At 38.8% G+C, this 23,133-nt stretch overlaps 1 protein-coding gene across 30 annotated transcripts in view; it reads left to right on the top strand.

Moving 5' to 3' along the window:
• Nucleotides 1–222: 222 nt before the first annotated feature.
• camk2b1 (calcium/calmodulin-dependent protein kinase (CaM kinase) II beta 1) overlaps nt 223–23,133 on the top strand; it is a 75,424-nt gene continuing 52,513 nt past the window's right edge. For 29 of the 30 annotated variants that reach the window (XM_053324616.1, XM_053324619.1, XM_053324624.1 and 26 more), the window contains exons 1-5: nt 223–284; nt 8,432–8,526; nt 18,964–19,023; nt 19,636–19,690; nt 20,174–20,239. In XM_053324616.1, coding sequence (XP_053180591.1) covers nt 223–284; nt 8,432–8,526; nt 18,964–19,023; nt 19,636–19,690; nt 20,174–20,239 — 338 coding nt within the window. The remainder of the gene's footprint in view (nt 285–8,431; nt 8,527–18,963; nt 19,024–19,635; nt 19,691–20,173; nt 20,240–23,133) is intronic. The other variant, XM_053324632.1, reaches the window with a different exon arrangement.

Genomic DNA, 23,133 nt, shown 5'->3' on the forward strand with positions numbered 1-23,133 from the left:
ATTGAGCACCTAACCCTGGTCGCTTCGTCTTTCTGTATCAAACCCCTCACTCACTCTGCGCCTCCTTTAAAAGGCATTTCACCTCTGCTAGACCCGTGTGAGCTGCAGGGCGGACCCGTGTTTCCCAAACGCCAAATCTAGGCACCTAAAAAAAACAAAACAAAACAAAAAAAAACCATAACCGTGAACGTTTTTGGGGTTGAGAATAAGAGGAGAGGAGACATGGCCACGACAACCTGTACGCGATTCACAGACGAGTTTCAGCTTTACGAGGAGCTGGGGAAGTGAGTATCCGCTGGTGTTTGCTGCTGTTTCCTGAGGTCTTTTATTTTGTTAGTAAAGTGTCATTTTTGGATACATTTGGTTTCACAGTGCAGTGCAGAGAGGAGCGACTCTGCAGGCCAGTAATGTTGCGCGTGTGTGTGTGTGTGTGTCACAGGCTACTTAAGGGGACATGTTTAACAACTAGGACCGCTTAATTGGAGACGCTTTGTCCAATTTAGGATAAAAGCAGCGTCCCTAATTGTTAAAAAGCAGTTTTTTGGGTCAGTAGTGAAACTTGGGGCTAGGTATGGTGAGGGTAAAGGTTAAGATAAGTCTCCAGGAAATGAATGTAACTCTGTGCAATGTCCCCAAAAGTGATCTAGGTCAAGAGGTGTGTGTGTGTGTGTGCAATGTTACTTATGTACCTACTTGAATACAGTTTTGAAGTACTGAGTATTTCCATGCATTGCTACCTGATACTGCAACTACTAGATTTCAAATACATTTTTATGACACATGCAATAGTTATAAGTTAGTTTCCATATCAATATTTTATACTTAACGCATGTGTTCAGTTGTTTATAGCCTATATATATATGTATAAATGCATTTTTTATTCATTTTTTTTATAAGTAGATAAGGCTACTAAACAGTATGAGGTGTTAAATTGTGCTCTATTGGCTTTAAATGCTGCTCACATGTACATGCCAATAAATCAATATTCCAATCATTTTTTATATATATATCTAAATTTAGATTTTTAATGCAGAAAGTGTGTGTGTGTGTGTGTGTGTGTGTGTGTGTGTGTGTGTGTGAGAGTGACGTTAACTGCTCAGTATTTCCATGCACTGCTACCTGATACCTCTACTGCATTTCAGAGAGGAATACTATAGCTACTTTATCAATCAATCAAGCTTCATTTTTATAGCTCTTGTCATACATCGTAATATAACACAGTAACAAGTGCTTTACATAGTACAAAAAACAAACAGATAAAAAAAATCAATAAAAACAGGAATTGAGGAAATGCTGTCATAACTCACACCAGACGTTTGATAACAATGTAAAAAATAAGAAGACTTAAATAAAATAAAAGGTAATAAAATAATAAAATAAAGTCACTCTAGAATAAAGTGGGTAAAACCAAAAAAAGTTAGGGGGGGTATTAATAGAAAAAAGAATAGTCCAAGCAGGAAAACAGGCTAAAATATAAAATAAAAGACAGAATTATACATAGATAAAGTTCAATTGAAAGCTCTTCTACAGTAGCAGTAAGGTGTTAAATTTAGCTCTATTGGCTTGAGAACATTAAAATGCTTCTCACATGTACACGTCAATAAATAAATAATCCAGTAATTTATATATGATAAATATAACAGTCTAAATTTTGATTGTGAATGTAGGACTCTCTCTCTCTGTCTCTCTGTCTCTCTCTCTCTCTCTCCTCTCGCCCTCTCTCTCTCTCTCTCTCTCTGTCTCTCTCTCTCTCTCTCCTCTCGCCCTCTCTCTCTCTCTCTCTCTCTCTCTCTCTCTCTGTATGTGCCTAAGTCTCTCTAACACCTTCTCCTGCCTCCTATGATCAGAAACCTTCTTAATGAATTAATTAATGTCATCTGCAAAGCTAGACAATTAAGGATCTGTACAGAGAAGTGCATTCTTCTGGTTATAAAATTACATTTACACTCCAACTTTTTTACTCTCCTTACCTTATTTGCCCCCCCCCCCCCCTTTTTTTTTCTTCACATGACATCCATTAAAAATGTTGACTAAATGCCATCTACATTTACACATATTTGTTTCATAGCTTCATTGCACGCTCAGTGAAAGAGTCACTAGTCGTCTTTAGAGGGCTTTCTTGCAGCATTGTGGTGACAGATAACACGAGATAAGACCTTCACTGGCACCAGGACTAGCTACTCCCTCCTAGCCCCAAACTTACAACTACACAGTGGTGGAAAGCAACTAAATATATTTACTGAAGTACAGTTTGCAGGTATTTGAACTTACTGTACTTCCACTCCACTACATTTAAGAGGGAAATATTGTGCTTTCTGCTCTACATTTACTTAACAGCTTTAGTTACGATTTGACACAATGGATAATATAACAAGCTTTTTAAATGCAACATATTGTTAAAAATGAAACCAGTGATTTCCAACCTTTTTGTATTTTGACATCTTTACAAAAAGCAGTGTCAGGTTCATATTTCAGATGACTATGAGTTGTTAACAGCTCCACCAGATAGTGATTTTTCCCTCTAGACTCACATGATTTAATTTCAATAAATATTCAAATAATTCAAAATTTCACCAAAAATCAAAGATTGGAGAAAAATTTAAAAACTGGGATGTGGGAACCATTGGACTAAACTAAACTGTGTATAAAGCAGTGTAAACTAGCTCCACCTCCAGCAGCTCCAACAGTAACATGCTGCTCTAACACTGACGCTTCAGTATCACAAATGCATTATAAGAGCTGGATCCCAGAGCAAAAATAACTCCCATTCAATCCAATAAGATTTGCTCGGCGCTTGAGCCAAAAAAAAAAGTTTCCAGCTTCCATGTTATGTGGCTCGCTGAATATGTGCAGCAGTGTTTCCTTCGCTGGCCTCGTCCAAGTTCCCCCTCGACCCCATAAACTTTACATTGTGATGACGTCAGTAATTTCTAAATTGACTTTCTTGGCTTGAGGAAGATTTTACAAATATTAAACCTCCATGGATCAGAATTAATAATTAAAAGAGTCATAATTTAACTTGTTTGCAGTTGTCCTGTCAACGGTTGAGAGATGTCTCTTTTACACAATGGTGGTCTATGAGGAAAATTAACAATGGCTGCAATACCGCGAGTGACCACTAGGAAGGATCAGCTGAGAGGTAGCACTCTAACCAACTCTTATAATGCATCCATGTTCAGTATTAATAAAGTCATATAATAATATATCAGTCAGAGGGACCAACCACTACTTCTACTGTAATATTTTAACTACTTCAAGCTCATAATAATTACGTACTTCTTCATGCAAAACTTTAACTTTTAATGGAGTATTTTTACATTGCTGTATTGCTACTTAAAGGTGCAGTTCATAGGATTTGGTGGCATCTAGCAGCAAGGTTGCAGATTGCAGACTACAGTCCTCTCCCTGTTCATACATCTATTCAACTAACTGCACTATACTGTCACCATAAGAGAGGAAAAAAAGGTGAAACCAGTGCATCAATGCTGCTACAAACAAGTAATGTTTGAGTACCACACACACATATAACTAATTATAGATGATGCCATTAGAGGTAAATTGAACATAAAGGTCAATAAGATCTTACATCTCACAAACTCACTTCTGAGCCCCAGAGACTCAGTTTAGGCATCTCCAGTGCATTGCAACATTATATTGACTCTATCATTAGAGAAGGGCAGAGGGGTGAGGAAAGCAATTGAGAAATCACTCCTCATTAGCTGCACGTTGTTTACATTGCTGCTGCTGCCGACTGTCACGCTGCCCGCTGTTGCCGTTTGATTATCGTGCATATCACTGGTTATTTACTGACTGACTGATTGGCCCCATGCTGCGCAGCCTGTCACGACGGAGATGATAACTGCGTCAAAGAAGAAAAGAAAAAAAACAAGAAAAATATTTAAATGGATTTGACAGTACGTGTGATATTTATTTGGATTTAATTGAATAAAAGAGACACACTGACGTCATTTTGAGGAATATTAGGACAGACTCTGATTGCCCTGCAGCAGCTTACAGTGTGTAATGCTTGATAGTGGTTACAGTAATTATCACAGTTTTTTTTACAATTCAATTACCTCTTTCACTGTATAGCAATACCATAAGTTTTTTATTGATAGGCCAAACACTTTTCTAACTGGGCATCATACATAATTAATATTTAATGGCCCTCCGTGAGTAGCAATGATAAAGGTAATGCATCATTCACCTTCAGGGCTATTAGAGTGTAGTTAATTTTGTTTTCATCTGTGGCTTGGCTTTTAAAATGAACGGTGGCAAACAGGCTTTTACCAGAACACCAACAAATTATGGAGTTAAAGCTGTCAATATGTCTTATTTTGAACAAATATTTGCCAATTAAAAGTAGCTACTGAAATTTTCACCAGTTTTTGTGGGGGCATTTTAGCCTTTATTTGATAGTAGGTGGCATAGAGGCCAACAGGAAATAGGTAGAGAGAGAGAGAGAGAGAGAGAGAGGGGAATGACCTGCAGCAAAGGTCCCTTGCTGGAATCGAACCAGGGACGCTGCCATTACGTGGCATGCACGGTAACAACTCAGCTAAGGCGTGCTTTAATTTCACCTTTTTTATGCCCTGAATAGACTTTTTTTGCAGACAGAGCATCTGTGGACACTTTAGTTCTTTTGAGGCATGTTTTTTTTGGTCTTGATGGCAGCTCATCATTTCAAAGGCATAACTCAACTGGTTGGCTGGAATAATAAATATGTTTATACAGAAAAATAAGTTTTAAAACATTTTACCTTAAAGGACTACTCTACTAAAAACATTTGCTTTTCAGTATTAACCCTCATTCTGTGTTGCCTTTTAAAAGTGTCTCTGTAAGACAGCAGGTTACTACTTTATGGAGTGAGCTTGCTACAGGTCCGCTTGTTGTAATCAATCATGTTTGGTTATTTTGGTTATGAGCATTAAATATAAACAACTCAGTGGGGGTAAGAGCAGTGAACTTGTGAGCGGAGGGTCACTGGCAGGATAAATCCGGGTGAAGGAAAGTGAAGAAGCAGCACTTGTGCCTCCCTCGAACTCGTTACTACTAACACTGAGGTGCTCTTGAGCGAAGCCCTTAACTCCAGCTGCTCCAGTGGCCAACAGATCAGACTGTGGTTGTGCTGGGCAGCTTCCAGGGACGAATATGTAACTGTGTGAATTTGATCAGGGAGTTAATGAAGTCAGCAATACTTTGTAACATATGAAACATAAAGATACAAAGAGCAACAGGTGAATTAATGGGATGAGAAGTTTATATCTTGCCCATGTGAAGCATTTTGTGACTTGTGAATACATTTTACTAACTTTACCTACTTATATGGGTGTTTTTAACCATTTTCTTCCCATGAAATTGCATCATGGTATGTATTTGTTATAAATCTAAGCAGCAGACTTGAGTGAAGGGGCAAGAAGCTTTGAGAAATTCCTTTTTATTAATGGATATTTAAGAAAAGCCAACATGATAGACATAAATGGCTTGTCATCGACCACACCAGCAGCTGTATTAGACACAAATTATATTCACAACACTGCCTCATCAATGTGCACATTTTATCCCATAAGTAATAAATATTGTAAGTAGGGATGTTTTTTTTTGTCAGCTTCACTTTAATATATATCCAATATATCCCAAACCCTGTGAGACTTTGTGCTCCTGTCTTAACACTTGATTAAAAAGTCTGTCGCTGAAGAAAGCAGCTGATCAAATGTGTAGGCCTCCCTGTGTTCAGATAAGTCTCAGATTCAACACAATACACTCCAGTCAAACGACTCGGCTTTGAAGCTCCACATGTGGAGAGAGAGAGAGAGAGACAGAGACAGACAGAGACAGACAGACAGAGAGAGAGAGGGAGAAAGACAGAGACAGAGACAGAGATAGAGAGAGAGAGAGACTAATCTGTACGCAGTGTGCTGCGAAATATCTCTCATAGACCAATCTTATAATTCATCCAGTCATAAAGCTCAGAGGAAAGAGTGCAGTGAATGACTCGGCTTCCTTTATGATAATGCTCTTTGTAACTTTGAAGTACTAATCCAACATCTGAGGAAAGGTAATTGCCGTACGCTCACACTCTACTCGTATCACTTGCTTAGCGTGGCTGGTGGCATTTAAGCATTGTGCCTTTGCTTAAGTATGCTTTGCCCATTTGTTAAAAATCACACCTGCCTTAAGGCATTACAGAGTATATCGATGTATTTAAGATATTGTGTACTGTATTGAATGGCAAACACCTGATGTGATGCAATCCATCATAGTGAACATCATGTCAGCCTTTGTTGCTCAGATATATTATAGATATAAATTCACTTGTTCTACTGTGCACGGAGCAACATGGACCTTTTAAATGTTAAAAGGTCACTTTATTGGAGATAAACACACATCACACCATGAATGACTATAGTGAAGAAGGGACACACCTCTTAGTTTAAACACTAAATATTCCTTTATTCATCATGTATAATATTAGCTGAATTTTGACATTCATGTGTTTGCTTTTAATAATCACATATCACTATCTTCTCATACTTGAATAATGCAGCCATCAAAAATTAGATGACAATTGGAATCCCTTCTGATATAATTTTGATAGAAATATCCAGCAGTCTCACACATTGGGGAGCATATTCATTTCAAAGAACAACATAATGAACATTCACACATCCTCTTGTCACATTTACTCATTGAGAAACCAAATCAAAGAGTTGATGCAAAGAAGTCTGTCAAACAGTTGCTTAAACCTGCAAAAGTAGATAATGGTTATGAAAAATGTATAAACCCTATAGTACTTAATTAGTCTACATTTCATGGATCTTTAACAGCATTATTTTCAAAAATAATGTTGGCGTCCTTTGTAATCTCTCCATGACCACATTCTGGGTGTCAAACCCGACTTTTTAAAGCAGTGATTCATGGGCTGTTACCTTATTTAACCGTGTGTGTGTCTCCATGCGTGTGTCTCTGTGCGTGTGTGTTAAAGCATATTTAGCCCCGTCGATAGATACTTACCTCACAGAGTGTGAACTTTCCAGGCACAGCTGTGGAGTTTGGTGTCAGTAACATATGCGTTTGTTTGTGTGTGTGTGTGAGTGTGAGTGTGTGTGTGTGTGTGTTTGTGTTTGTGTGCGTGTGTGTGTTTGTGTGTGTGTGTGTAGCTGGTGCCATGCAGTGCTTATATACTACTACGTGTCAGTGAGTTCCTTGCTTTTGGGTTTTATTTCACAACACGTGGTCACTAATGAAGCTGGCACGTTGATTCTTGCCACCACACATACTAAAGATGATGCATTTTAAAGTTGTGTAGATGTTTTGTAATTTACATTTTTATATCCAGGCAGTATTGAAATCCCCTGAACTTCTGCCGGGTTTTGCGTTACCATATAGACATTTACCACAACCCCCCCCCACACACACACACACCGCCTCATCGATGCCTCTGGTCAGCTGGTGTCACAGCTTTCACCTTTGACCCTGACCTTGCTGGTTGTCTGTAACTGTCTCAGTGTGGAGGCAGACCAGTGGCACCAATCAACCTTTCGATGACAGTAAGACTGGGGCCTATCTAAGTAATAAGTGAAGTGGAAATTGGTGGTTGTCTGTTTTTAAAGGAAGATATTTTTGTGTTACAGATGCTAATGCTCAATATGTGAGAATTATACTTTTTTTTATAGCCTAATGTGTCCAGTTATTCAGTGTTTCCTGTAACAAATCTACATATATATTCAATATTGCATTGTGGGGAGCCACTTAACAGCAGAGGCATTAATCGGCTTTGGGAACAAATACCAAAGTTCTCACATAGTTGCTGTGTATGCTTCATTTATGCTTGGAGTTTATTCCTGATGAGTGTTTGTGCACCATGACAGACTTTTCAAGGTATAGGACTGATTAACTGAAGCTGGGTTTGTCTCTAGGAGCCCATTTTAGCCGTCTTTCTCACATGCTTGCCTATAAATGTTATTAAGAATATGCTGACTGTGCCTCTTGGGAGCATATTAAGCAGACAAATCCTGGCAATGTAGAATTTCAGTGAAGCTAGCCACGGTTAAAATATGAGCAAGTGACGTCAGGTCTATTCTGCGTTGGGTCTGGAAAAAAGGTTCTGAATCGTAGCCTGTGTCCTTAACTACTCCCTTCATCAAGAAGTTGCTGCTGATTCCGTTCCTTTTTAAATGATGATGAATCATGTAAGCTGATAAAATGAGAAAAATATCAACCTTTTTGACCTTGGTATGTGACGCAGATTTTTCCTTGCTGCCATCACCAATTGTTTGTTCATTGGGGGAACGTTGGGTCTCTGTAAAATAAAGAGTGGGGTCTTGACCTGTTTCGTGTGAAAAGTACTCTGAGATAATGTCTGTTATGATTTGGCTCCATATGAATTGATTTGAATTGATAGTAATGTACTTTGTTCTGTGTTTTACAGGGGAGCTTTTTCAGTGGTGCGCAGATGTGTGAAGCTGTGTACAGGACAGGAGTACGCCGCCAAAATAATCAACACCAAAAAGTTATCTGCAAGAGGTAAGCACAAACATGTTTCAGGCCTTCTCATCACAGTGTGAGATACGGCTGTGTGATATGATATATTATGCACTATCGTTTACTTAGTTGTGTCACACTCTTCACAGTGTTACGTAATGTTTTCGTCATTTGGAGGCTGTCCATCTTCTGCGTGGATTACGTAAAAAAATTGTTGTTATCAGCATTTTACAAAGCTTCACCTGGTTCAGTGTGTCTCTTCTCTGCTGCGCTGTGTGTGCAGCACACTCAACGAGGGCTCAGCTCAACACTCACTGAGAGAGAGCAGAGTGGAGAGGAGAAGCAGCGAGACGGGGACCTTAAATCACAGCAAAACACTCACAGCGCCACTTTCACAGGGGGTTCAAATCAGGGTCTCCAACAAAAACAGGATAGTCAAATTTCAATTCTTAAATTAAATATAGGTGTGAGCGGCAATAATCGGGGTCCACGCAGATTGCGAAAACCTTTGACATTCTTAGAGTAGAGGACAAGATGTAGATTACTTAAAAGACTAAAAGGATAAAACAGTTTTGACTCTAGGGCAAGCTGTTTTTGAGATAATTGCGAAAATGATTAGAGCATCACCTTGAGGTCATTGAGCCTGAGTTGTTGTTGGAATTTGCAACTCTTTGGTGTTTGTAGGTGTTATGGTTTTAGCAGAGAAACACTTTCAGCGGAGGGAAAATCAATTTTCATGGGGTCACAATAGACAGCTTTCAACTTAATATGACCCCAATACGTACTTGGAAACACACCACATACATGAATTACTGCATTGTTGGCAAGTGTAGCTCTTGGTAACCTGGTTTGTATATCAGAGAATGTGACTTGCTGACTGCGTCACTGGACAGACATGGTTTCCACACACCTTTAGTGGGTGAGTGTGATCTTCCACTAACAACTGATACTGGCCGGTTAGTGCTCCTCCTGCACAGTGTAGGGTGGAACTGGGATTGAATAGCGTAAAGCTCCTGCTTGTCATGTCCTGCCAGTTGAACTCATGGCTGGCAGGTAGAAAGAAGCCAGTGTGGATGCCAGGTGTCATAGAGGTAGGGTATTTTGGGCTGTAGTTTATGGAGCACTGGCAAGCTCCCCATGGTTGATTTAGCTGTCACAAGTACTACAGCTTAGCGGAAAAATGAATATCAGAAGTTTTAGGAAATAGGAAAAATCCATTGGAAATATATCGTATTTTAAAATACACATGACAGTCTCATTCTTAGACAAACTGAAGTCACAGGAAAGATAATAGACAACAATTCTGACAATCGATAAATCACTTATTAAATAATTCACTGGTTTCATCTTTTGAAATGTGAGGCTTTTCCTGCTATTTTAAGATGTCACCATGGGCTCTGGGAAATTTTGGTGTAGCCCAGGTGCTGAACTACAGTTGACTTACACTTTTTTTGGCCTGTTATCGTCACATACTGGAATTTTCAAAAAAGGCGACCACCACTAAACTTAATTCAGCCCGCCTTTGAGTTAAATAGAGAGGAAAACTCTGCTTTTGTGCAAGCATCAGCTGATACTTGCCTTTCACAGATGTATGGGTATCAGTATTTATGTTGTCTGATCTGTGCCAATATATTTCAAGTGCATAGACGGCATTTTCTGTGTATTTGATCCTTATATACATGATCCTACATATGTGTGTGTGTATGTGTTTGATAACCACATTTGAGGGATCAATACATATATGTATGATTATCAGCCAATATATCGAAATCAGAATGTTTTTACTCCCCAATATCGTTATCAACATTGGCAATAATCCAGTATCTGTTGGGCCCTAATCTGTAGTAAATGTTCATCCCTTTTGCTTTTTTTCTGGCACTTTGCCATTAAACAATTATTTACTGTGGAGAGGAAGGAGGTTAAGCTTCTTTCACTATTACACTCATTTTAAATAACTGGACAAGAGTGTCAAGTAATGCTTTAGATATAACATAAGCATTAGAGAAAAGTGGACATTGCACTGTTTGTCATACCCTTTTTTATTTTTGTTAATTAAGAAAAATATCCCTGTAGCACTTTAATTAGTGTCACATGCAATGCAACCAGTCACAGTTAAAGCCAAAGCCAAGGCTAAATGCCACGGCCATAAAGACCAATCCAGCACTACAGTGGTCGCTTCCCACCACCACTTGCCCAGTGTAAATCTCCTGCTGCCCCCACTGCCTCGTAACTGGAGCCCCACTGGCGAGGCCCTGCCATGTGGCACCACACCGACACTAGACTGTTTAGCTTCACACACACACAAATGTGGCCACGGCTTGTGCGTGAAAATGTTGAGTGTGGTAGAAAAGGCATTTTAACAGGCATTAGCAGAGGGCATCAAGCCAGGATGTCTGTTTGTCTCTAATCAGTGTCAGTCTGTAATTATGACCACGTGTGTGAATTTACCTTTTTGTATCTTCTAATACTTTCTTCATATATAATAACTGAAATATTAGATCTGTATAAGGATCATTTATGAGTGAATAAGATAACATATACCTTTATTAGTCCAATTTACATTATTGCTGGAGCAAATGGATTGCAAAAAATAAGAAGAGCATCAATAGAAGGAATAATAACCAATAAATAATAAGTACACACACATTAAAAAGACAATAGTAGTAAAACAATAGTAACATTACGCAGCACAATAGTAATGTTGGTTTGAATGGGGCGGCTGTTTATGGTGGGCGAATGTGAATTTGTGCAGCTCATATGATATCGAACAGGTGTTCTCAATGATTAACTTGCTAGTAATGTGAATAAATTAGATTATATTATAAATATCATAAAATTTAGTGCACTGAAAAACACAATTTGAGTGTCTCATGAAATTGGTCATGAAAGAGGATGAAAAACAGTCACTAGTTTCACTTTGAACCAAGAGCACAGTAAAGGTGGAGTTACTGTAAATGCACACATGCCTTCAGCACAGCTGACTGCATGGGTTTAATTTTTTATAGAATGTCAAGAAGCTGTACTGCTGTGTTTCTGCTGCGTCAGCTTTCTCACTTAGCCTCAAATGTAATGCTAATCTTAACTCAAAGTTGTTTTATTTGTTACCTTTTTTAAATAAATGTTTGGAATGTTCAGTTTGTACTTTTGTGCTACATCCATGTAACATTTTCATTTTCAGTTTCAAGGTTGTGTGTTTGGTTGTGTCTGAGTTTATATCAGAATTTGTATTTTATATCAAAACAAATGCACAAAAGAGGGAAAAAGCAAGAAAAAGATGACAACCATTTATTAAAACCTACCTTGCTGTGTTAATGGTGTGTGTCATCATTCCTGGAAGCACTTTTGTCACTCTTTGTCATATAGCGATTAGTGCAGCGAGCATCTTTTTACTGAGATTAAACCCATCCTAGATTATCCTGCGGCTATTAGCAGGATGCTGACAGTTCAACATCCCAGCGATTGGCTTGATGAGACGTGCTGCAACACACACACAGGCACACACAGGATAAATAATTCACCAGTAGGTTGGACTATCATTGGACCTATACATTTCACTCCAGCTGCTTTATCAGGGAGTGCAGCTGCTTGCAGCTTTCAACCATATTTCTAAAGCACTGAATAATCTCCCTGCCTCAACATTTGATAGGAGGACTGATCTGTCCTGACTGGGAGGTGCGCAAGGCTTGTGCTGTGCTCCTCACTAATGGATGAGCCATGTTCTATGAAACAGCAAAGCAATGTTCAAGCCGGCAGTGCTGCTGCATACTACTTCTACTCCAGGTCCTATTTATAGCCCCATGACCTATCTGACATGGGCTGCTATAGCCAGGTTTTATGGCAGTTGTGATGACTTGCTGCTCTACTTTAGAAGTGGGATTTGTTTCGGGTCATTTGGTTGTTGTGATATTTGTCAGGCAGCAGGTAAGGTCGGTGAGCTCTGAGCCACGGTTGCAGCAACTTAAGAGAAGCGTTTGTTTAGGGACTGGCAGATGGAGATGGTAGCTAAGGGAAGGGAGGGGTCATGTGAGAAAAGGCACCCCAGGCACTTGGCAGCTGAGGGCCATGCGCCTGTACGCCTACATGCCTTTAGCACGGGACTCTCATCTGACTCTCCCTTTCTGTCTCTCTGTCTCTTTCTCTCTTATTACACACACACAAACACTCATATACAGATATTCAGACAGCTGTAGAAGAGGAGCAGAGACTGTAATGCACTCACAACTGGACAGTGAACTAATACTGGTTATACTAATCTAAATCTATTACAGCTACAACAGCTCTATTAACATCATTATGATATTAACATAATTTATGAATAATCACAGGATGAGATAAAGTAAGGTAAAGGATTGTGCATAATTATTACACACTAACTCAAACAGCTGGTGTATGCTGTGTGTAACATCCTCCGACCACCCCATCTAAACGTTAATGCCACTCCAACACATGTCAACAGGAAATGTAGGCCAGGTCTGTTGGGCAAGGCTTCCAGCCAATCACTGAGCATGTTTATTGGCAGAGATTTGTGGACAGTAGTGTCCAGAGGTTGCTGTATGGCCTTGTGATTTATCAATATGGAGAGAATTTGTAGTTGTGTGTGTACAGGTGTTTTTTCTGTGTGTGTGCATGTGTGTGCTTGCGATTCACCTGCAATGCAGTAGCAGTGATCTGACCTGGTTTTGGCCAGCCAACTTTGTGTCAATGTCAAATAACCAGGACAGATGTAGTCACCTTACTAGAGTACGTATAAAGCCTCACTATTCAAAATTGAATGACTTTAGCTGTAATAAGAGATATAAACAATGCTTGTAATTTAACTATTTAAGAAGAAGTATTAGTGTATTAGTAATGAAAAACATACTAAAAAAGTATGATTTACTATCTACTAATTAATCCAGATTCATTAACATGGTTTCTCAATCTAGACCTTCATCACCTGCGGGGCTGATTATGCTTACTAATTACAGCAGCAGAGTGTCCAGTTTAATAATCTGTTTCTAATCATCTGCTCCTGCCGTTCGTGTTTTCTGGACACGACATCATGCAGATACCAACAGACTGCTGGCTTCTGTTACCGAACTGACAGGTCGGTACAGACTGAGCTAAGTAAAATCTGTAAACCAGAGAGGATGCTTCACAGACCAGTGAGCAGAGTCATCCCTCTCATAGATGAGACCATTATATACCAGTGTTTCCTTCAGAGTTTCAAAAATGTGAACATTATTAAGTCAAATGGTGCACTCTGAGAGCAAAATTTGAAAGAAAGTACTCAATTTTGTGCTTTAGTAATCAAACTACTAGTTGTATAGGAATGGATGGTAATGACACACCCACACACCATGGGAAATACATTTTACCAGTTGATAAATGTTCCAAACAAACCATAAAAAAGACTAATGCCCATATTTCAGCTCTGAAACAAAGAAAGCAGTTGTGATTATCTGAGTTCAACTAGTTAATACCTTATTAATGTTAGATTTTGACATTTTTCAGTAAGTATCTTTTTCTAAATTGTTTCAAGTTCACATTGTGTTTCTTCAAATAAGTGTTTTTGTGCATGTTGTAATAACTACATTTTCACCATTTAGACATTTTACAGAGTCTGAAAAACCAAAATTTTATTAGAATTCTAAAAATTCATTAAAAAAATATATGAATCTCACCATTACTATTAAATGTATAAGAAACAATATGACATTAAGGTGGCTGCCTGCTGACTTGCCTGACCACGGTGCAGTTCAGCACAGTGCATACTCAGACATTTCCCAGTTGGCCAGAGTCATGCTAATGTTTCCAGCAAATGCTCTGAACAATGGTTATATCTGGAGGTGGCTGTCTTTTTACATCTACTCCCCTCTTGAGAGCTCAGTCCTCACTGGTGATGATTAGCCTACATTTATTCCCCTCCTCTCCTTTAACACATAGGTTCCTGCAGACTTCAGCTAATGTCGTCCTTGGGTATCTCATTCAGTGAACGCTCAGTGCTTATGTTCCTCTCCGCCATCTATCTCCTTCTGCTTGTCCTCTTTTCTCCACTTTCTCTTGTCTGTCCCCTCAGGATCAGTCCTCACCCTCCTTCCTTTCCCTCTCCTCTCATTTCTTATTTACCTTGCTGCATCAGAAGTGCAGGATTGTATCTTATTGACCAGCTGTTTGTCTGACTGAATGAATGAATATTTGAGCACTGCCACTGCTGCATTGAAACAGTTTTGCAGTAAACTACAATAAAAACCCCAGTGAGCATGTTATGTTTTGACCAATTTGTGTTTACAGATATCACATTATTGCAAAAATAAAAACAATATTTTTACCTAAACAAATAGGGCATTAACAAATGTCACTCTTTAAAGAATCCTCTTTTGATAACATCATCGGCCGGTACAGTAGGTACACCTGTGCAATCTAATTTAATCCAGTACAACAGCTCTGCTATAAATTCTGCTTTTTACAAGTTTATACATTTTCAAAAAAGTTTGAGTTTGAGTTTTTCAACATAGTTACAATCATCTATCCATCCATCCATCCAATCATCATCCATCCATCCATCCATCCATCCATCCATCATCCAATTCTCCAATCATCCATCCATCCAATCATCCATCCATCCATCCATCCATCCATCCATCCATCCATCCATCCATCCATCCATCCATCCATCCATCCATCCATCATCCAATCATCCAATCATCCATTCATCCATCCAATCAGCCAATCATCCATCCATCCATCCATCCTTCCAATCATCCATCCATCCATCCATCCATCCATCCATCCAATCATCCATCCATCCATTCTTCCAATCATCCATCCATCCATCCATCCACCCACCCATCCATCCTTCCAATCATCCATCCATCCATCCATCCTTCCAATCATCCATCCATCCATCCATCCTTCCAATCATCCATCCATCCATCCATCCATCCATCCATCCATCCATCCATCCTTCCAATCATCCTTTACAAAACCTTGTATGAAGGGTTTGACATAACATCTCTGTCTTTTCTTCTTTTTCTCTAAAACATTTTCTCCTTAATAGTTTGTAGTCATCGTTAACACATTTAACATCTATAATCAGTAAAATAATCAAAATTTCCACTTCAACCTGTAGTCGTGCAGCCCGGCAAACATAGATGACAAAGGCTCAGTCTGTCCATCTGGTAGACTAAGCTGAAATGAACTGTAGCGCTTACTCAGAGCCAATACTGTACTTGTAGAATAATGTCAGCAGATGCCACTGACAGAATGAAATGTGATGCTTGTGCTTATGACATATTTTCTATCTTTTGACATTGTAGTATGCTGGATAACATATTTGGGATTGTTGAACACAATCGGACAGTTGCCAATATTTAAAAAAAAACAGGATCAAAGCCATCAGAGAGGGTTTAGCTGAAGGTAGTGGGGTATCGAAACTGTAAAGATGTGGTGCTGTGTGGCTTTATTAGGACTGATTCTTAATTAATAAATATTCCAGCTTCAGCTGAAATGTGCGTATAAAACATTACAAATTATTCATGCACAACCTTCATTGTGGAAATATATATCAGTCTCTTAAATGCATCCAATTAGGGAAGCACCAATCCAACTTTTTGTTTCCTGATTAGCTGAGTATCCGTCCAATGTCAATGTTTCTTCCAAATTAAAATATCTGTATCTGTAAGGTACCACGAGGCTAGGGATTGCTGTGGTGGCCCTTTTATGACTCAATGACTGTAATTAATGTATTGGTAATGTCATAGCCTCAGCTAAATAAGGTTGGTATTGGGACTGAAACTGATTCAGAGGATTGGATTCAATCAACGGTCTCTGAAATGGTGTTTGTAACACAGGAACAAATGAATGTAAAGAGACATATGGTTTGTCCATGGCCGCTTCAAAAACCAAAATAAAAGAACTAATTAAGAGAGCAAGAGTAGCAAAAGCAAAGCAAGAGAGAGCACATTTATAAAAGGCAAACTTAATGCAAAAGGAGTTAAAAAAACTGTAAAATAGGGAGAAAAAAAACACCAAAGAAAAGAAAAGTGTCTCAGGCAGGAGGATAAAAAGTGGCAGGCAGTGGTTGATGTAACAACAGCAGCAATCAGCGTCGTCTTTCTCTTTGAACCAAGTGAAAGCAGCCAAGCTTTGTGCGTATTCTCCAACCTTCCTCCTCCTCTGCCCTCCACTTCTCTCCAATACTCCTCCACTCCGCCTCGCTCCTCTCATCTTCTGAGACTATAATCACTGGGCTTACACTTCACTGTCACTCCTCAATGGCAGCGTGAGGGTGCGTGCCTATGTTTTGTCAGTGTATTTCTGTGTATGCCTGTACGTGTGTGTACAGTATGTGCACATTTCCATGTTCGTGCTCCCGACTATGCTCTGTGCTCATGCAAGCACAAGGTGGTCCACCCCCTGTTGTGTATACGTGGGCTAAGATTTCTTCTTGCTTGATAGCCGTGGAATCCAAATTGTCTCGCATCATTAAGCATACATGTGCAAACACATTAAATTACATAAGCAACATATATGTGCAGTCTTCTTTGATTTAGGAGGAGTTAATAATGATATTATCAATCCACTCTTTTTCTGCTGCTTATCTACGACCAGAACATGGTGACAGAATGCTAAACAAGGTATTCAGATACCCTCCCAGCAACATGTTCGAAGTCCTCCTGGATGAGGTGTATAATCCCTCCAGCGTGTTCTTGTCCTATCAGTTGGATGTGCCTGGAAACTAATAGAGAGCTGCCTTTGAGGCATCTTTATCCGATGTCTGAACCACCTCAGCTGATTCCTTTCAATGCAAAGTAGAAGCAGCTTTACTCCGAGCTCCCTCGAGATGTCTGAGCGTGTTACCCCATCTCTTTTTTTTCAGGATTTTTGATGTTATTTCACAGACAGTGTAGAGACTACAGTACCAGGTCTGCAGGCTTAGAGTTGAGCTGTGGACATTTCGGTTATATGGTATGTGCTTTAACCTTTAGACCCCCTTAGTACCCCATCTCTAAGTAGGAGCCCAGCCTTGCTATGGAGGAAGCTTCTTTCCATGATCTCATCCAGCTACAACCCAAAGCTTGTCTTCATAGGTGAGGTTCGTTTGTTGACCTCACGCTCTATTTTACATTCTCTCGTGAATAAGACCCTGAGGTACATGACCTCTGTATCTGTAATTCATTTCCGGCAGAGAAACATGGCCTCAGACTTGGAGGTGCTGACTCTCATCCAAACTGTTTCATACTTGGCTGCAAATTGCCCCACTAAGTGCTGGAGGTCATTGTCTGATGAAGCCAACAGAACAAAATCATCTTCAAAAAGCAGAAGAGTGATTCTGATGTCGCTGCGCTGTGAGATCCTCTCCATGAAAGTCATTATCTTAATATTTTAAAATTATACAATTATATAACTGATATGATATTGTTGCTCTCATACAGTAATATGATATATTTCCTGATAAAACAATATGATGGAGCAGCACATAAAATATTTTAGCAGCAGTTTGAAAGGCAGTTTTCTTTAGGTGAGTTGAAATGGGAATATTGAAGATGTCAATATTCACTACTTTTCAGGAAATTAGTTTTTATTTCTTGGCACAGTATTCTAGAAATAGGTTCAGAGGTGAAAAAGTAATAACACAAGGTCTACTTACCAACTTCTATTTACACTGTTCAGAATAAACTTAACAAACTTAAATTTCTCGAAGAGAAAAAGAAATTTCTCGAAGAAAAAAAGAAAATGTTTTTAGATAATTTAACCTTTTTTAAGGAACTTTAGTGATGACTTGGAACTTGATATAAAAAAATAACAGTGGATTTTACAGTATTGTCCGATTCCCTTACCAGTCTATTTTTAAAGTCAACCTCCACTCAAAAATATGTTTGTTCTTACTACAGGATGATTTTTGGTCTTTGCTTTGCAGTCTTGATGTATGAGTTTCGGCTGAAATCAGATTTTTAAGGAGCCTGTAAGCATGGTTTAAGATGTCACAACGAGATTGGAAGCCAATTCTGATCCGATATGTAACTTGCACGAGTGTGAAGTGGAAACTTGAAGCATCCAGGTTGCACACAGCGAGAATAGACTTTACAGTGAAGTAGTAGACCTCTTGTGTCCAGCAGCTAAACATCTAAGATGAAATATATGTGCAGATGCATATATTCTGAATTTGTAATGGGATAGAAGGATTTGGTGTCATTTTAAGGATTATAAAGTGGTAATCATAGTTTTTTTTGTGGAAAAACCATATTAGACACTTTATTGTTGAGACTGTCTTAATGTCTGTTGGGGATCTTTCAACATATCATTTTTTGCACGTTAATAGAATTAGGTTTCGGAGAATATTGTTATTTCTCTTAATGTATATTGAAATTGACCTTTTCTGATTTATGACCACCAGGTTCACGTTCCTAACATACTCTAGCTTGTTTGTCTGTTTGTATTTGATTAATATTTCCTCTCTCTCTTTCTCTCTGTCTTTCTCTCTCTGTCACCTCTTAGATCACCAAAAGCTGGAACGAGAGGCTAGGATTTGTCGCCTGTTGAAACACTCCAACATTGGTGAGCATGTGTTCTTTATTGTAAAGAAAAGATGTATATTCATTGCTGTTTTAATTTTGCATATCATCAATTTGTTACTCCTTACTTCACAAAAAGTTGTAGAATTGTGATTTATTTCATAAGATCAATGTATTACTATTAACTAAATAACTAGCCCATTGATTACAAAAGACAACACATCTATTATTGATTATCAAAAAAAAACACTCAAGTAAGAATATATAGTTCTGAATATGCAGAAAAATGTAACCTCATAACAGTCCATTTCTGTTTATGAAGTAGGCCACTTTATTGCCAGAGCCTTAACTGTAAATACACATAATATAAGACTCAATTATTATGACTCCCTGTGGTTTCTACCCCCACACATTCTCACTACCTTCTTATCTATGGTTTTTTTTTCTTCCTTTTTTTAAATCTCCTTGTTAAAATGCAGAAATGCTACCCTGTATTATTCAGAAATGGTCTGGCAAGGGTCCATTTAAAAAAAAAAAGAAAAAAAGAAAAAGCATATAATAGTTTATAGGTTCCAACTACACTGAGATGACAAATTAATAATGAAATAATGATCAGTATCAATGATCTAATAACATTTATCCTTCTTTCTTCCAGTTCGTCTTCATGACAGTATATCAGAGGAGGGTTTCCACTACCTCCTGTTTGACTTGTAAGTCCTCCTCTCCTCTCCTCTCCATATATTGCGTCTCCGCTGCCCCTTTTCTTCTTCTTCCTCCTCCTCCTCCCACCTCGATTCCCCACTCTTTCCTATATACAATTACATAACTCTCTCCTATATTTGCCCCCCACTAACACCACCGCCCACGCCCTCCACATCCATCTCTCGGCAATTCCCTCTAGTTTCCATGGTAACGATGTGGGAAGGGGGGAGGTAAAGGAGGATTGGGGGAAGAGGGGTGCCGTAGGAAACAAAAAATGAAGAAGGAATTCTTGCTTTATAGCCTTTACACCCCCCCCAACCCCCCAACTCTTCCTCACACACACACTTTTAACACCTCCCTTCAATCCAAACATCCCAGTTTTAATAAACGTGTGTTTCTGTGTGTGTGTGTGTGTGTGTGTGTGTGTGTGTGTGTGTGTGCGTGTGTGTGTGTGTGTGCGTGTGTGTGTGCGTGTGTGTGTGCGTTCACAGGGTGACCGGAGGTGAACTGTTTGAAGACATCGTAGCCAGAGAGTATTACAGCGAGGCGGACGCCAGGTAGGAGCGCAGCCTTCACCCCTGTATGTGTGAAAAGGGCTTCTTCTTGTACTTAAATGGTCTGTCTCCTGTTGGGTTTTTTTTTTGTTTGTTTTTATGTATGTTTCCTCGTCTTTTGTGACTTTTGCTCTACACTCGTTTACTACCTCTTCTTCTTACCTCCCTCTTTGTTTTTACTTACTGTTCTGCTCACTATTCTTTTTCACTCTTTGCCCCTATATTCTCATTCTTACTGTTTTTTTTTTTTTTTACTGTCGTTTGGTTTCTATTTGGTGTTTTTCTCTCCTCTCTTCTCCAATTCTACCTCTTTTTTTTACTTCCTCTCTTTGCCCTTTGCAATTTCTATCTCTATCTCCTATTTTCATTGTCGTATTACTACCTTTTCTCTATTCCTCCTCCTGTTCTTTACTTCCTCTCTTACATCAATGCCACAGCACTTCACCTCTTTCACTGACGCAGGAGGGACCATTGAGTCCAATCCAAGGTTTGACCAACACAGCCTTAAAGAGTAGCTTATTATGATCATATAATACCTAGTAGTATAAACTGAGTTAGAAAGATGTCTTTTTAGTAATAAATGAACACTTTTTTCCCCCAAAGTGTACTGTATGATGAAACTGTCTGTAAAACACCTCATACCTATAAACACATCTAACACAGAAAGTTGCTGATATTTGTAATGATATCAACAAACTTATTGGTCAAATCTTATAGTTATGTACACTTTAAATGATCCAATTAGCTTGGCTGGTGCAGATGGTCCAGAGTTTACCCCTACTGTTATGTTTCCCCCTTCCCTCTTCCCCTGTGCTTTCCTCGATGCAATGAGAGAGATTAATCAAGTTTATAAGCTGTATAGTGTATCTGTGTGTATGTGAACAGTCTCGACTTCTCTCTTTTCTTTTCCTCCACCTTTTTTTTTTTTTTTTTTTTACCACCCTCTTTTTATATATCTCACTCCCGGCACTCACGCTGACGCATCGACACACACGGTTCATTTTAGCCAACGGTGGAATAGGAATTAGAGTAGTGGCAGGCGAACACACGATGGGCTGAGAGATGAGTGAGAGAGATGATCGTAATGTGAGTGTTAGTCCATTCAGCAGTGTTGAAAATTAAACAGAAAAATGTGATATTGTTGAGATTGAAGCCACTGTGGCAGCATAACCAACTGTCTTTAGCCCTGTTCTCTACCCCAAAACCTTTTGACTGTAGCTTGAGAACAGTGAGCTCAGGTAATTTGAACATTATCCAGCTAACTGACTCTGTAACCAGTTTGTATTATATTTTATTCAAATGCTTCAAGTCTTAAATATTCATTACGTTATAGTTTCATAAAAGAATTGCTCTTATTCCCACTTTCCCTGAGCTAAAGAAAATGTACAAACTACATTTTCTGAGTTTTTCCAGATGAGTTCATGTGCTCATGAAAAAAGTCCCCCTTATTAAAAGCGTCTCTTTGATATCTTAGATGGAAAGTGATCCCAGGCCAAGCTGGTAAATGTGAGCCGCAGCGCAAAGTTAACTGATACCACATCACATGATTTCTGGGTAATGAAGTCCGTAAAATATGGTTAGTCTGATTAATCTGTTCCATTAGGTGTAATGAAGAGACACCGCTACTCTTGTCCACCTTATAAATGCATTCATTTCTTTTCCATATGATTCACAGCACAACATTTCTGTAGATTGTATAGATTGTAATGGATTTTATGATCCTGGACATTGAACGGCTAACTTCATATTCACAATTAGCTAAACTTTAGTGTGTCGCTTTCACCTGACTTCTTGTCGTTGGACTATTGGAAGAAATTATGTAGACAGAAAAACATGCAGCATTCACACAGGGGCTCTGGTCTGCTGTTTAGGTTCAGTCCACTGTGGAACCCAGTTGAAATGTCAGTGAAGCTATTTAAATTGTGTCATCCAGAAATATTTAGTAATCTCCATCACCAATTAAAATAAACCTCATTCTTGAAGTTGTACTTTTTCCACACTGGGTGCCCGATTGTTGATATACAAGGGTCTAAAATTATATTATGATTTAGTCTCAACTGTAACTGTGCTGTGTCTTCAGCAAGTCTTCAGTAAAATGTTGATTTAATGAGATGACAGCTGCTGCTGCTGCAAGGCATAGCAGCAGTGGCAGCGGCAGCAACGGGTGGCAAAGAGGCCCACGTGTCACACACAGTGAAAAGGTCATATCCTACTGTAGTTCCTCTCTTTGATGCAAACATATGAATCCTGGCTTCTAGAAAATGTGAAAAATTGTGTACAACGAAATGAAAATTGATTCGTAACTGGCCGATCTCATGACCTTTTTTTAAACTATTTACAGCCGCCAACATACTAAAATATCTGTTTGCAATTTTAAGTTCATCTGTAGCTTTCTGCTCCTTCTCCAGAGTTTTTGTTGATGTTAAGCAATGACAAGTTGCATGAAAGATGAAAGCTAATACATCGCACTTATTTCTTTTTCCACTTGTGTCATGAGTAAAAAAAAAACTAATCAAAGGAAATCTATGCAAATATGAACTTTCAGTGTGTGGGAAATCCCTTCGCAAACAAAGCTTTATCTTAATTCAGCTCATTTACTTTAATTATATCACTATCTACAAGAATAGTTCCAACTAGAAAATTCCCCTTTAATGTATGAAGTGATGGAGTCAGCATATTCAGGGCAGAAAGAGGTTTGTAATATAGAAATCTGACTTTCAATCACCAAATATATGTTCTAATGGGTGACTGAAACTGAACAAACAGTCCTACATCATATAGCATAGCAAAAGCTGACTCATTAACACACATATGCACACACACATATTATACCGAAACAGATACCTATGCTAATTCTTCAAAGGAAAGAGACTCAGTCTCTTTCCTGTTTGTGTGTG

This window comes from Scomber japonicus, chromosome 9 (assembly GCF_027409825.1).
Source record: "Scomber japonicus isolate fScoJap1 chromosome 9, fScoJap1.pri, whole genome shotgun sequence".
Classification (NCBI taxonomy): domain Eukaryota; kingdom Metazoa; phylum Chordata; class Actinopteri; order Scombriformes; family Scombridae; genus Scomber; species Scomber japonicus.